Source organism: Gobius niger (genome assembly GCF_951799975.1).
Source record: "Gobius niger genome assembly, chromosome: 1".
In the NCBI taxonomy this organism is placed as follows: Eukaryota; Metazoa; Chordata; class Actinopteri; order Gobiiformes; family Gobiidae; genus Gobius; species Gobius niger.
In genome coordinates, this window is record NC_136852.1 from 34,251,588 (window position 1) to 34,266,044 (window position 14,457).

At 44.6% G+C, this 14,457-nt stretch overlaps 1 protein-coding gene across 1 annotated transcript in view; it reads left to right on the forward strand.

Moving 5' to 3' along the window:
- The window catches only part of LOC306972948 (uncharacterized protein), a gene marked incomplete at both ends in the record, with an annotated part of 44,674 nt that overhangs the window by 15,969 nt on the left and 14,248 nt on the right, over positions 1–14,457 (forward strand). The window contains 5 exons of the mRNA XM_079569687.1: positions 6,230–6,282; positions 6,485–6,562; positions 7,487–7,582; positions 7,647–7,806; positions 9,728–9,921. Coding sequence (XP_079425813.1) covers positions 6,230–6,282; positions 6,485–6,562; positions 7,487–7,582; positions 7,647–7,806; positions 9,728–9,921 — 581 coding nt within the window. The remainder of the gene's footprint in view (positions 1–6,229; positions 6,283–6,484; positions 6,563–7,486; positions 7,583–7,646; positions 7,807–9,727; positions 9,922–14,457) is intronic.

Below are 14,457 nucleotides of genomic sequence, written 5' to 3' on the forward strand. Positions count from 1 at the left end.
ATGCTTATAATAAACTCCTCCATGTCCAGAATTGGGATGTTGGAAATGTGTTTGAAAAGTTACGAATGAGTTTGGAAGCAACTAACTATTTCAAATGTATGCCCTCGCTCTCAAATCAGGCCTTTCTAGCTGCGTAGTGGTGAAAATGACTTCCATGACTTGGTCTCATGAGGACAGGACCGTAGACCAGAGCCTGCGTGGGTCTGTTTTAGTGGAGCAGATTAATAACCAGTTTGACAATGTACTCTTCTACATTTCTGTTATTGAATTTGATGTATTTTTGATTGAAAACAGCATATTTAAGGGAAATTAGGCCAAATATCAAAATACAGTATCCAAACTAACGTCATCAGAAGGGGGTCCCGAGTGGTAGGTTGTGCTTTTGGGGGTCACGGCGTGAAAAGTTTGGGAACCCCTGCTCTTCTACCCTCAAGTTGGGTTTCCATGTCAAATCAACAAGATATTGAACCTTTTTTTGTGTCAACCATCCGACCTGATTGTTGTTGCTAAGGCCAACAGTGAGAGTGTGAAGTTTCGGAGAGTCTGTGTCATTTGTAGCAGATTTGTGTTTTTGGCATTTATTACTATTCCGTTCTCTGCATTTGACCCGTCCTCACTGGGGCGACCTGTAGGAGCAGTGGGCAGCTGCAGAAGGCAGGCGAGCAGGGGACCCATCTCCAGATGTGGAGCCAGGCTAATGGTCAGAAACGCCTGGCTGGAGGTAGTTTAGTAGCACAGTGGTTAGCGCTCGTGCTTCACAGCTAGAAGGTCCCAGGTTTGATTCCCACCTGGACGGGGCCTTTTGCATGTTCTCCCGTGTCTGCGGAGGTTTTCCTCAGGTTCACTGGTTTTCCCTACCACAAACATGTACAATAGGCCAGGATGAATAAGAGTGTTTGAAAGTGCACAAGGGGACGACGGATGGAAATTAGCCCAATGCTACAATCCGGTGAGGCTTGTTTACATGCATGAGTTCAGTAACATGCACTGTCCCGACCAAATAAACCAATAAATAAACTCAAACGCAAAATCTACTGGAATAAAAAGATACTAAACTTACAGTTGTAGTAGTCCCGAACCTGTTCCCTGCCCGAGTCCCAGCACAGCTGACGCTGGGAAACTCTTCTGTCCCGGGCCAAGCGTCTTCGTCCCCCTGCCGTTCCCACAGCTTTGCTATCAAAGCTCTTCATGAGGAAATGGCGCCAAATATCTGAGATGAATAAATCCACTTCATTTTGCCTCACGCGGACATTTCAAAAAGAGGAATATCTGTTTATCCAGCCTGCACTTCTGATTGGTTGGTTACATTAGGGGTAGCAGATGACACTGCAGGCCCTGGGGGGCGCACTGTCATTGTACATAGACTTCTGATTGGCTGATAATCTTGTCAGTCAGGCTGAGTGTCAAACATGTGGCGGTCTGACAACACTGGGCCTGCAGAATCTGTACTGATGGCCCTGAGAAGAAGCAGCTCGCCAGAGGTGTTTAAGGCACTTTTTGAGGAGGAAATTACAGTTACACATCAGCAAAACTCAACTGTACATTATATAAATAAATAATAAATAATATACAACAATAAACATATACAATTTAGACATTTTACACTTTCTTCATTTAGCCAGGGCTAGCAGAGAAGGCCTTGCTGGACCACCACTGGTTTTACAGTCCATGTACAGCGCCTTTAACTGTCCTGTGATGAGGCCAGTCCTGTTACCCATTAGCTCTCCGCCCGGCCGTGAGAGAGACGGTGTGACTGTTATATAATGCTGTGGGCGGAGGTGGGGTTTGGTGCGAGATGTTTGGGTATTTCGAACCTGTCCACGGTGGGGGGCTGCGGCGGTCAGCGGAGTGCACAGATGGTACGGCCAGAGCTGCGAGCTGAGGCCATGGAAAGAATGCGAGGCGCGCTGTCCCCTTCAGGGAGAGGGGGGTTCTGGGTAGAGGGGGTGGAGGGGGACATGCCTGCCGGGACACCTGAGCCCCCACTCTCAGAAATACCATCACAACACAAATGTGGACTAAACATTTCAATGTGATCTACCAGTCCATCACTGTTAGATGATCTGTGTATAAAAGGATCTGTATCCTGCTATTTTATCCATCCCAAAGTAAAGTATAGGCATTCATATCATATATTGTACCTCAACTATGGACTATGGAGTACTCATTTTTGTGATAAATATAAGTAATTTCTGGGAGTATTTTGCAAACCCGGAAGACACGTTTCGATTCAGTTAACTCCGCCCCCTCTCTCCGAGCAGATCTGCCCATGCATTATTAGCAGTAAAATAAACATTAATATCACAGCAATAAGTGAAGTTACTTCACAATACAGTTGTAAGGAGTTGACATCTGCAACACAGCTTCACACACACGCTAACACACAAGCTAACACACATGCTAACACGCTAACACACAAGCTAACACACATGCTAACACGCTAACACACACGCTAACACGTGTTTTGATTGACTCACTGCTCTGTCCTGGCTGCTCCATCACTGTTTACATGATGGGACTCGCGTTGGTTATAAAAGTGAATCCGCTTTGATTCAGGCGAAGGTTCACCAAACATCCATCAGAGACAGTCACAGAAAACAATATTTTGATGATTGTCGCTGAATCCCGGAGAGAAAAAACAACTTCTGACGAGTGGCCTCTTTGGCAGGTCGAATAAAGTCCTTGCAGCCAAATGCGCTTTTTTTAAAGGATCTGTATCCTGCTATTCTAGCCATTCCAAAGTTAAGTATAGGCATTTATATGATATATTGTACCTCTACCATTATGAAGCACTCATTTTTGTGATAAATATAAGTGTTTTCTGGAGGTATTTTTCGAACCCGGAAGACACAACGCTTCGATTCAGTTAACTCCGCCCCCTCTCTCCGCACATACTTTACCGTAATATAAATAAACAGCAATAAGTGAAGTTACTTCACGATGCAGTTATACGGAGTTGACATCTGCAACACAGCTTCATAAATGGCTAACACACATGCTAATATGCTAACACACAAGCTAATATGCTAACACACAAGCTAACCCGCGTTTGGACTGACTCACCACTCTGGTCCATCGCTGTTTACATTATGGGACTTGCATTGGTTAAAAAAGTTAATCCACTTTGATTCAGGCGAAGGTTCACCAAACATCCATCAGAGACAGTCACAGAAAAACAACCAGAATAAGTTGCAACGAGCTCCATCGTCAGCTGCAGCGCAAACATGACTGATCTGTCCAGACGCTCAGGGGATGTGTTTGTTTTGGCCTCAGCTGACCTGGAAGCACTTCGGGCACATCCTTTTATTTTATTTTTTTCCTTTTTTTTTTTTCTCTTTGCATCTCTCTTACGACAGAAATAATGAAAAAGCTATTTTACAAATTAAAATCCGGCCGTAAGCATAGAATTTAGACATTACATTACAGACGTCGAGCACTTCCGTTCCGCTGTGACGACACAACTGAACAGGTCAGTCGTTCACCAGCAGAGGGCGGAGCAGCTGCTCAGAGAGCAGGATTCAGGAGGATTACTGAGAGCTGCGTGAATGAAGCCACAAACCACTCTGGGGGTGTTTTTGATAAGGAAATAGTATAACAACATGGCTAAAAGCTCTAAAAAGTCGATTTTGCATGATATAGGACCTTTAAGGAAAAAGAACAGGCGTCCAGAGTAGGTTAGAAAGAGCTCTTTCTTCACAACTTTCAGTGCAAACATGACATCTGTTCAGACGCTCAGTGTTTTGTCCGCGGGGTCAGCGCCTCTTTTGTTTTTCAGTGTCAGTCGTTCACCAGCAGAGGGCGGAGCAGCTGCTCAGAGAGCAGGATTCAGGAGGATTACTGAGAACTGCCTGAATGAAACCAAAAACCACTCTGGGGGTGTTTTTGATAAGGAAATAGCATGGTTAAAAGACAAGCACTCCAAAAGGTCGATTTTTCATGATGTATATATATATATATATATATATACTGGTTAGACGATGGCTATTTATTTAATCATTTGAGAAATTAGGCAAATTTGCCTGGGTGCCCAAAGATCTGAGTGGGGGATTAGCGGCTATGAGTCATACAGTATTCAATGCAATAGTCGAGGCCATTAGCAATACAATAAGCCCCAAACACCTCAGAGCACTCACAAGTTTAGAGCACTTGTTGATCATCCAGGTCCAGGACTACGGTCTGGCCTGGCTCCTTCTCCTTGGTGCGTGCGTTGTGCACGTGTCGTGGGCTCCAGGCCTTCTCGAGGTCCTGGCCTGTTTCACTGCCTTCACCGGAGCTGTTTGTTCCTCTGGTTTTGTCCAGTCTCATTTTGCCGTGCTCTTTCGGCGCACGCTCAGTGTGCGCACGCACAGGCGTGGATTGCACCGAGCTATGTAGTATTTGGCATATGATTCAGGGTGGGTTTGCCTGCATGTCTGCTCATGCATGTTTATTTGTCAGTTTGTTTGCTTTACATGTCAAGTTAATTTGTCCATTTTCCTTTTATTCGTTTATAATTTATTTGTGCTTGTTTTGTTTTGCTTTGCTATCGCATGGTTTGCTTCTGCCTTTTCTTGTAACAATTGCCTAATTATCCGATATATTTAATTGCTGATTATGTAATGGCGCTGCCCCAATTGTTTAAAGCTGCACTGTGTAAGATAAAATTGTTAAAGGTGTATTGTGTAACGTTTCTCTGCTGTTTTAAAATCACCACTAGGCCTATTTTAACTTTTGTACTTACTAAATTAATATTCTATTTGTAATAAAAATCCACCTCCTTTATTGTCCTGACCTCGCTCGGCCTTCTGGGGAAATTATAAGCAAAACCAAACCAGTCTGGTCCATAACCCTTATGGTTGGTGCTACACTTCAAACTGGTTAAAGGAGAACAAGGAGATTTAAAAACAAGAATCAGCCTAATGACCAGGGGCTGCTCATTGATGAAGACGGCAATCCGGGTATTTATGACGTATCCCCTTAGTAACAACGTCCGCCATGTTGGCATCGGGGAAATTCTTCAAGCAATTCCTATGGGCGTCTATGCAGCAAACACGCAAAACTGTTTTTTAGTGGCAGGTTGCACCAAAGAAAATGGCCTAAACTGTGGTCGTTTCTGAGCTTGTTCCTACACATGCACACTATGATTTAAACTGCTTCACGGACCTATAAATAGAGCTTTATCTCATGGTCTGGAGTAGAGCTGGAAACGGGCCAAAAAAATCAAGCCCGAGCCCGAAACAAACCTGACATAAATAATGATTTATTTAATGCCCGGTCAGAGCCTCTGCACAGTGCATTCATTTCAGCAGAAGCACCAAGAGAAGAGTGCTGTATGTGAGAGGTACGCGCAGTCGCGCACGGCACGTGCACACACCTGTGGGAGACCTGTGTGTGGTGTGTGGGGCAGGTTACACGCTCGAGCAGCAGCAGGCTGTGAGTGTCCCTCCTGCCGTCTCTCTCTTCTCATCCTCGCTGTCCATAAACATAAAGCAGGAACCAAACTGCTCATTCATCCTCTGTCAGTGAAACGCTGTCCTGAGATGAAGAGTGAGTAGCGATGTTCTCTGTGTAGCACAGGTATCAAAGGTGCCTGGCCATGCTGCTAAAATGCAACAACAATCAGCACGTGCGCCAAGGATCCCAGGCAATGGCCGCTGGCTGCTCTGCTTTATGCCCACAACACTGGGGGCCGCCATTGCTGTAGTACCTCCATATCACCGCTGGGGCCCCATTGAAAAGCATTGGACTTTAAGACACCTTAAAAACAACTTTAAAGCCTGGTCCCAATTTTTTTGGAACTACCTAGAGCTAGATATTCCTCCTGTGATTACGCTGGGTTAGTTACAATTAAGGGGACCAGGCTGGTTTTCGTAAGAAGAATTGTTAGCATTGGAGCAGCGCGAGCTACACGTCACGCAAGGGCCGAGTCTACAGTGAAGATCCCGCCCTTATGCCCTTTTTAGGCACATGCTTCGTCAGAGCTGGGGAGGAGGAGTCTGTAAACCTGCCATGAATTCCCCCATGAGCGTGGTCATTATGGTAAACGGGGAGGAGTGAGGAGAAGCTGTTCATTTATATATACAGTCTATGATCCCAGGTTTACAACCAACTTCGGTTTTTCGTCATTGGACACGACTGGTTTCCCTCCTTGCCTGATGTGTGAGAACGTCAGCAGCCGTGGCTCCAGAGGGATGGTCTCTGTGTGGGGATACTATCATGATGATAATCTAACAGTGCTGTTCTCTTCCAGACTCTGACCGAGAGGACAGCCATGTTTCTGACCCCACTCGCAGAGGCTCAGCCGTAAGTCCTTCTCCCTTGTCCCCTCTGCACATCGCTCCCACACAGGGACGTCCTGACGTTCAGCCACACCGCAGCCAAAAGGGGGGGTTTGAGGAGCAAAAAAATATCTACATGTTATCTGACGACAGTGAAACCACAAACCACATTGTAACCACAAAGTTCTCTCAGTATTTGTTGTTTAGCACCATCCCTCTGTCGACAGGTGAGGGACCGGAGAGTACCCCCACGGCACAGCCCCTACAGCAGCCCCCCGGAGGAGCAGGACAGCCCGGAGAGAGTGGTACAGCAGCACACACACTCACACTACTCACGATTGAAGTGGTTGGATATTGGATATAGGAGACCACTCAAGCTTGTTTGGGGTTGGTTTTTCAGGATTATATCGAAAAACTGCTGTCATAGCTTTAACCCAGTGGAGATAAAAAGCTTTGATAGTTCAATCTGTTGAATGGATCACATCTGAGCCTTTCTGTGGGATTAGTGTGTTTGTTTGGAAAAGCGATCTCTACAGGATTTAGCCACTATCGCCAAAATGACCACTCCCCACATGAGCACAAGGTCCCTCTATCCCTGTTAGCCGGTCACTCCCCCTGTTATGATTAGGGTTAGCAATGGCAAATGTGATGGAAGTGGTTTCACCTGCACAGATATTACACAGTTTTAGAAACTAGAAGGTCTTGGCTTTCAAATGAGGTACCACACTGGCATAAAGGCTGTAAGCTCTCCTGATTTGGATATGCATAATGACCTGATAACCGGTTACAGATGGATAGCTCGCTCTAATATTTGGTTGTTCCGCTTTTAGCTTTGATCCCAGCACATTCTCTGTGGTGTTTCAATGAGTTTCTGCAACATTCAAAGATCCAGTGTTAGATCCTGTGTCGATGATGGGATAGTGTGACCACTGCGCAAAGCCTTCTCCAGCACATCCCTAAGATTCTCAATAGGGTTTGCCTTGTGCTTATTGCCTTTTGAGAGGGTTAAAACTTCAGTTAATCATAATATCTACAAATCCTTCCAAACAAATGTTGAAATGTGAGAATTAGGAAAATGTGCTACGTGTCAGTCTATTCATTGAGTTAAAGAACAATCAGTAGCTAAACAGAAGGTTTCTAAGTTTGCATGGTCACAAGTCGCCAGCGGAATAGTTCTGACGCCCCCTCAGCACATGTCCATACACTTACTGTACTGCTCATGTGTGCAGGTGCAGAAGGAGAAGCTCCATGCTGAACTAAAGCAGGTGCTGAGTCAAAAGAGAAGCCTGAGAATCATGGAGCCAGAGCCAGCCGACCAGCCCTCGGTCAGTACCCCACATGCACGCTACGGAAAAGAAAAGCCCTGGTCTGAATGTCTGTGTGTGTCAGGAGGCGGAGACCAGCTCTGAAGAGGTGGAGATTGTGATGGAGACGGAGGCCGAGGCAGGAGCCAGTGGCTACAGTGTGACCGGAGGAGGACATCAGGGGATCTTCGTAAGAGATGTCCTCAAAGACTCTCCGGCGGCGAAACACCTGAGCCTACAGCAGGGTACGGCCGCCACATTCACATCTACTATTATCTACTATCTACTAATCAGTCTGCCAAACGCCCAGAAAACTTCTAGTTTATTAACATATCACTTAAAGTGATAGTCTGTATAAATGTTTTACAAATTTGCTAGATTGTGTATAATTGACACATGGGTCTGAAATTTGAGGAATTATTAACATGTTGAATGCCAAAAACGGAAAAATTTGTTTTTGCTGTTTTTTTTTAAATTACGAAACTAGACACTCTAATTCACCTTATGTGTGATTTTGGCAGCTCTGTCATGACCAGAAGTGAAATAAATGACCATCAAATCTTGTAAAAAGTCATGATCTGGACATTTTATATATATTATTGTGCTTCTCCCGAGGGGGCGTGGTGTTACGTAGCTAACAGCTGTAAACGCGACATTTCTCTCTTGCTCTCTGGAGTGACAAAGCAGAGCGGCTTCTCATGTACAGATCGTAACAGTTGAGATTTTAAAGTTTCTCTGAGTTTTTAAATGGTCAAAATAGGTCCAAGGACGACTGAGAAACATCCTGATAAAGTCTTAAATCTCAGAACCAGGCACACGCCATAAAAAGAGATCGAGAACACGCGTGTTTCAAAACATGTCAACAATGAGGTCGTTGAAAATTGACTTGAAACTAATATGTTTAGGCATTTGCCTCTTCACATAACGTTAGTGCCACAGGAGAGAGTTGGAGAGAGAAGTTAATCAGAAAGGAGAGTGTTTGTTAGAACGGAATCTAGGAAAAAATCTGTGATTTTGATCCAAACTAGCCTCTGTTTAGCTTTGGATTTCTCAGGAACCGAGGCACGTAGAATTAAACTGTTTTTTTGCCGGACGCGGGAGCATCATCAATGGATTTTGTTTTTTTCCTGCATAATAAGCCATGCGCCTGACAAAAGGGGAAAACACGAGATAAATGCCTAGTTTTAACATTAATGTCAAGGCGGAACTGCTTTTACGCGTCTCACCATAAAGAGTGTAACACAACTCCATAACAAGAAATATTATTATTACATTAATACATTATTACATGACGGATTAAAGACGTACGGGCACTGTGTAAACTACTGCGTATAACTAAATTGTGAGTAGTACTTCAAATGAGTGAGTGGGCATGTTGCACCTGATTTACTATTAGAAACTGTTATACATAATGAGTTTACAGCGGGAGCACAGTCCGCAAAACTGCTCTTCTTCCTGACTGAGCCTTTGAGGGAACATTTATAAGTTATGATGGATAAAATGACCTGTTCACAATCAATAACTATCACTTTAATAAAATAAAAAAAATATTATTATTATAGCAAATAAATATTCTTGATTTTTTGCCTTCAATTATTTAATTGTGTATGTGCACGTGTTGGCGCAGAAAAAAATAAAATAATCCAAGCTCTTCACGCACACGTCAGCTGCTGCACAGGCCACGGTCATATCTAGACGTTTCTCTTTGCCCTCACTCCTCGGATCAAATCAAAGTCTCCCATTCTGCTGCTCTCTTTACAGAAGGTAAAGACATTATGACTCGATCAAACTTTAGCTCTGTTCTGTTCGTGTTCTGAAGGCACAGCGTGCCCTCCGTCTGTGGAGTTTCAGGCACTCGAGTCCAAAGCTCGGCTCTACTCGGTTCTATAGTGAACAAGCTCATGCACGTGTGAATTAGAAGGCACTTCTGCCTGTAGAACTGCGATGGGAACAAAAACAAAAATGTTGCATTTATATTTTTGTTCAGTGTAAATAAATAATTAAATAAAATTGAGGTAAAATACAATATATTTTCAATGAATTATTGACATATTTCATAATTACATAATGGATCAATGAATCAATGACACATTTATGAATGAATATAGCCCTCTAACTGTGAGGACTTAAAGTGACTCTGACTCCTCTTTACATCATGTTTTGCAGGAGATCAGCTGCTGAGTGCCAAGGTCTACTTTGATAATGTCAGGTATGAAGATGCCTTGAAGATCCTGCAGTGTGCAGAGCCATATAAAGTCAGCTTCCAGGTCAAGAGGACCATCACGGGAGCGGACCCCAGTGAGAGGGCCAGGCTGCCCAGTGTGGAGCTCAAAGGGCCCCGCGCCAAACTGGCCAAACTGGTACCTACTACTCTTTTTGCTTTTTTAACCTTTTTTTACATTAAACAATTTAGTTGATAAAGGTGATGATTATTTTTTAATCTAAACAATCAAACACCTCTGGATTTGTAAACAATATTTCTATAGGATGTGCTCTTACTGGTTCCAAAAAGGTGCTAAGCAGTAAGAACAATAACACATTATTTCACATTTTAATGGCAAATAACATGAATGTGGTTTTATTCCACTCACAGACAAATCAATAACATGGTTGAATCCTGAAACTCTGTAAATGCGGTTGTAATGACACTTTGCCACTAGATGTCACTGTGAAGTGATTGTTTCGAACTGATTCGAGGCTCCGGCACAATCGCTTCAACTGTTTCATGAAGCTTAATTTACTTTGCCCATCCCTAGATATAACACATGGGGCCAGATCTTGTGGCGGCGCACGGGGCGGCGCAGGCTCTTGGCGAATTATTTTCCGAGTGGCGGCGCTATATGTGCCATTCGCCTCCGTCAAGCCATTATTTGTTATAATGATGATTTTGGCTCAGTTTGTAAAAGCCCAAAATTCAAAATCTCAGAAAATTAGAATATTGTGAAAAGGGACTATACTGTAGCTTAAAGTGTATCTATGCTATAGGGGGCATGCACAATAATATTAAATAAATAAGATACATAATAAAAGGTAAAATATGGTAAGACGACAACAAATGACATAGAACAACAGCAGGATTATATTTACAGATGTGTCGGTGTATAAAGTGATAAAGTGATAGCAGCTGATCTAAGTGTGGACACCACACAGTGCAACAGGGCAGAACATCCATGAGTCTGTGCCTACGTTATGGGTTTTGTTTTTTGTTCATGAGTCTTAATGGTGGAGGGGAAAAAACTGTTAGCGGGAGGTGTGGGTCTTGATAGATTGTAGCCTCCTGCCTGAGGGGAGAGGGGTGAATAGTCCGTGTCCGGGAGGTGAACAGCCAATCACCCTCTCAGCAGCAGCACAATGCACTGCAGTCGATATTTGTCCCGGTCTGTAGCACTGGGGAACCACACCGTGATGGAGGAGGAGAGGATGACTTGATGATGGCCGTGTAGAACTGCACCAGCATCTTGGTGGGCAACTTAAGTTTCTGAAGCTGCTGCAGGAAGAACATCCTCTGCTGGGCCTTCTTGATGACGGAGCTGATGGTTGGCTCCAATTTGAGGTCCTGGGTGATGGTGAAGGAGTCCACGATGGAGATGGGGGTGGGAGAGTCTGTCAAGGCCAGGGGGGGGGGGGGGGGCGGTGGGGCTGTGACTTTCCTGAAGTCCACGATCATCTCCACTGTCTTCTGGGCGTTCATCTCCAGGTTGTTGTGGCTCACCTCTCTCCTGTAGGCAGACTCATCACCGTCCAAAATGAGCCCGATAAGGGTGGTGTTGTCCGCAGACTTGATCAGTTTAACAGACTGGTGACTGGAGGGGCAATAGTTTGTGTACAGGAGAAGAGCCCGGGGGAAAGTACACAGCCCTGAGGAGCACCAGTGTTTGTAGTCCGAGTATCCGAGACGATCTTCCCCAGCCGCAAATGCTGTCTCCAGTCCGTCAGGAAGTCAGTGATCCACCTGCAGAGGGAGTCAGGCACGCTGAGCTGGTAGAGTCTCAAGCAGTCCAGGGAGGATGGTGTTGAAGGCAGAAGTCCACAAACAGGATCCTGGCGTATGTTCCTGAGGTGTCCAGATGCTCCAAGATGAAGTGGAGAGCCAGATTGACTACGTCGTCCACAGACCTGTTGGCTCTGTAGGTGAACTGCAGTGGGTCCAGGAGGGGGGCGGTGATGTCATTAAGGTGAGGCAGGACCAAGCGCTCAAAAGACTTCATGACCACAGACGTCAGCGCCACCGGCCTGTAGTCTTAAGTCCTGTGATCCGTGGTTTCTTGGGAACAGGGACGATGGTGGACGTTTTGAAGCAGGACGGCACATGGCACGACTCCAGGGAGGTGTTGAAAATTGTCTGTGAAGATGGGAGCCAGCTGATCTGCGCAGTGTCTCAGGGTGGAGGGGGAGACACCATCCGGCCCGGGGGCCTTTCGCGGGTTCAGTCCTAGAAATTGATGGTGCACAATCCAAGATGCTTGAAGTCCAGTGTGAAGTTTCCACAGTCTGTGATGATTTGGACAGCCATGTCTTGTGCTGGTGTTGGTCCACTGTGCTTTATTGAGCCCAGAGTCAGCGTACCTGCCCCCCAGGAGGTTTTAGAATACTTCATGCTTCCTTCAACAGACCAGCTTTATGGAGATGCTGACCTCATTTTCCAGCAGGACTTGGCATCTGCCCACACTGCCTAAAGTACCAGCGGTTCAATGACCATTGGATTACTGTGCTTGATATGCCCGCAAACTCGCCTCATTTTACACGTAAACACTTGGTTAATGAGCCCCTAAGAGTGCACTCACACTTCTCCATCCAAACCATGTCCAAGCGTGGAAAGCCGCTATAGCGCAGTTCATCTGTGTAGTATGAGAGTGAGTAAATCAGGCCCAGGCATGGCTCGGTTTAGGTGAGCCAAGGCACAGAATGGCTGCTCATGCATGCGCACACAATGAACAAAAAATGACTAAATGCAATTTTCAAAACTGGTCAATGCCACTGTGCTGTGCATGCTTCTAACTAATGAAGAGAGCGTGCCGCGGTGGTCGCATTGAAGCTTTTTGTATCCTTTGGCCCTCACGATACGATATACTTAATAATCCCAAAGGAAATTCAGTTCATCAGCTGCACACATAAGTCATAAATCAGAAAAACAACAGATTAAAAAACTAGAAAAATGATTCCCAAAACCAGACCGAATCTAGATCAATAAATCATATCACTAATTGACCTCACCTCCACATCGCAGGTGCTCGTCATAAAATTCGAATATCATGAAAAAGTGCATGTACTTTTTTTTTTATTTAACCAGGATAGTCCCACTGAGATTAATAATCTCTTTTTCAGGGGAGTCCTGGCCCCAGAGGGGAATCTATTGTACATGTTTTTAGTGGTAGGGGAAACCGGAGCAACCGGAGGAAACCGGAGCAAACACGGGGAGAACATGCAAACTCCACACAGAAAGGCCCCGTCCAGATGGGAATCGAACCCGGGACCTTCTTGCTGTGAGGCTTGAGCTCTAACCACTGCGCCACCGTGCCGCCGTACGTCTGTTATTCAACTTAAACTGTGCAACTAATATATGATATAGACTCATTACATGCAAAGTGACATATGTAGCCTTTATTTGTTGTAAAATCCCCAAATTAAAAATCTCAGAAAATGTGAATATTTTAAAAATGGATTGTAAGTCATAATCATCATGTAGTGAGTCTACCATATATTAGTTTCACATTTTAAGTTCAATAACAGAAGTAAATGCACTTTTTCATGATATTCTAATTATATGACGAGCACCTGCATACATACAAGCGCTTTAGCTCGACATGTAAACAAACAGTCAGTTAGTTACATACTGCATGAGAGTCAGTTTACGGACTTGGGCTTCCCACAAACATCATGCAAGTGTGCAGTGCAGACACTCCCCGGAGACCGCAGCGACTTCTCGCGCACCTCGAGTCCGAGCACTCATGAAGGGCCACGGGGCTCCTCCTCTCGCACGTTGGGACTGAGTGCCCGAGATGTATATGCAATGGACTTTTAAGTTATAGTTTAAAAGTCTATTTGACTGAGTGCTTCGTAAGAGTCTGCCCGTCAATATACACTGACCGGCAGGTATGTGTCCCGGCGTGCGCCCCCCCGTATATGCCGATGTTACGTGCTTATCCAGGTTCTCAATCTACCGACTCTGATTGGGACATAGATGATTATGGATTGACCAAAAACAGTAATGCATCATGTTTATTCATTTAACAATAGACTGGATGCAAACTATATGATATAAATGTGTAAGCCGTCTTATTTTTAGACACCATGAGATAAGTGCTGTGGATGTTGTGGCTAACAAAAATGCTAAGAAAAATGCTAAAAGCAAAGTAGTTCTTAGAGCCTTTATTAGCACAAGATGACAGAGTGAAGGCAGTTGCAGAGAGTCTGCAGGTTTAACAAAACAACCAGCTTTTATACCAAAGGGGCTGATCTATAAGGTCTTACATCAAAGCATTCTTTAGTAAACAGATAATAAATGAACGTCCTGCTTTACGACAAGTTTACGACTGCAATATCCCCAAAAGCAGTCTCCTGAGCTCCTTTGTGTCTCAGGTCAACTGATGGTCAACACAGGTCAACAGGTCACAGGAGATAGCAGAGAAACAACTGTTATCTCACTTTAAGCTAAGAACATATTATATTATTTAGAAAAAGAAGAAGACACATATTTCCACAGTGCCAAAATTAAACAAAACGATATACCTGAAACATCCCGACTATAACAAACATACAGCGAACGTGTCTGCTGTTTCGTATATTTCTTCTCCGTTGCTTTATCAAACCAACATGGCACACACAACAGGCAGGAGCTACGCCAGGACCTGCATTTTCACAGGTGAATGAAAATAGTACTTCTTGTTATTGTAGTT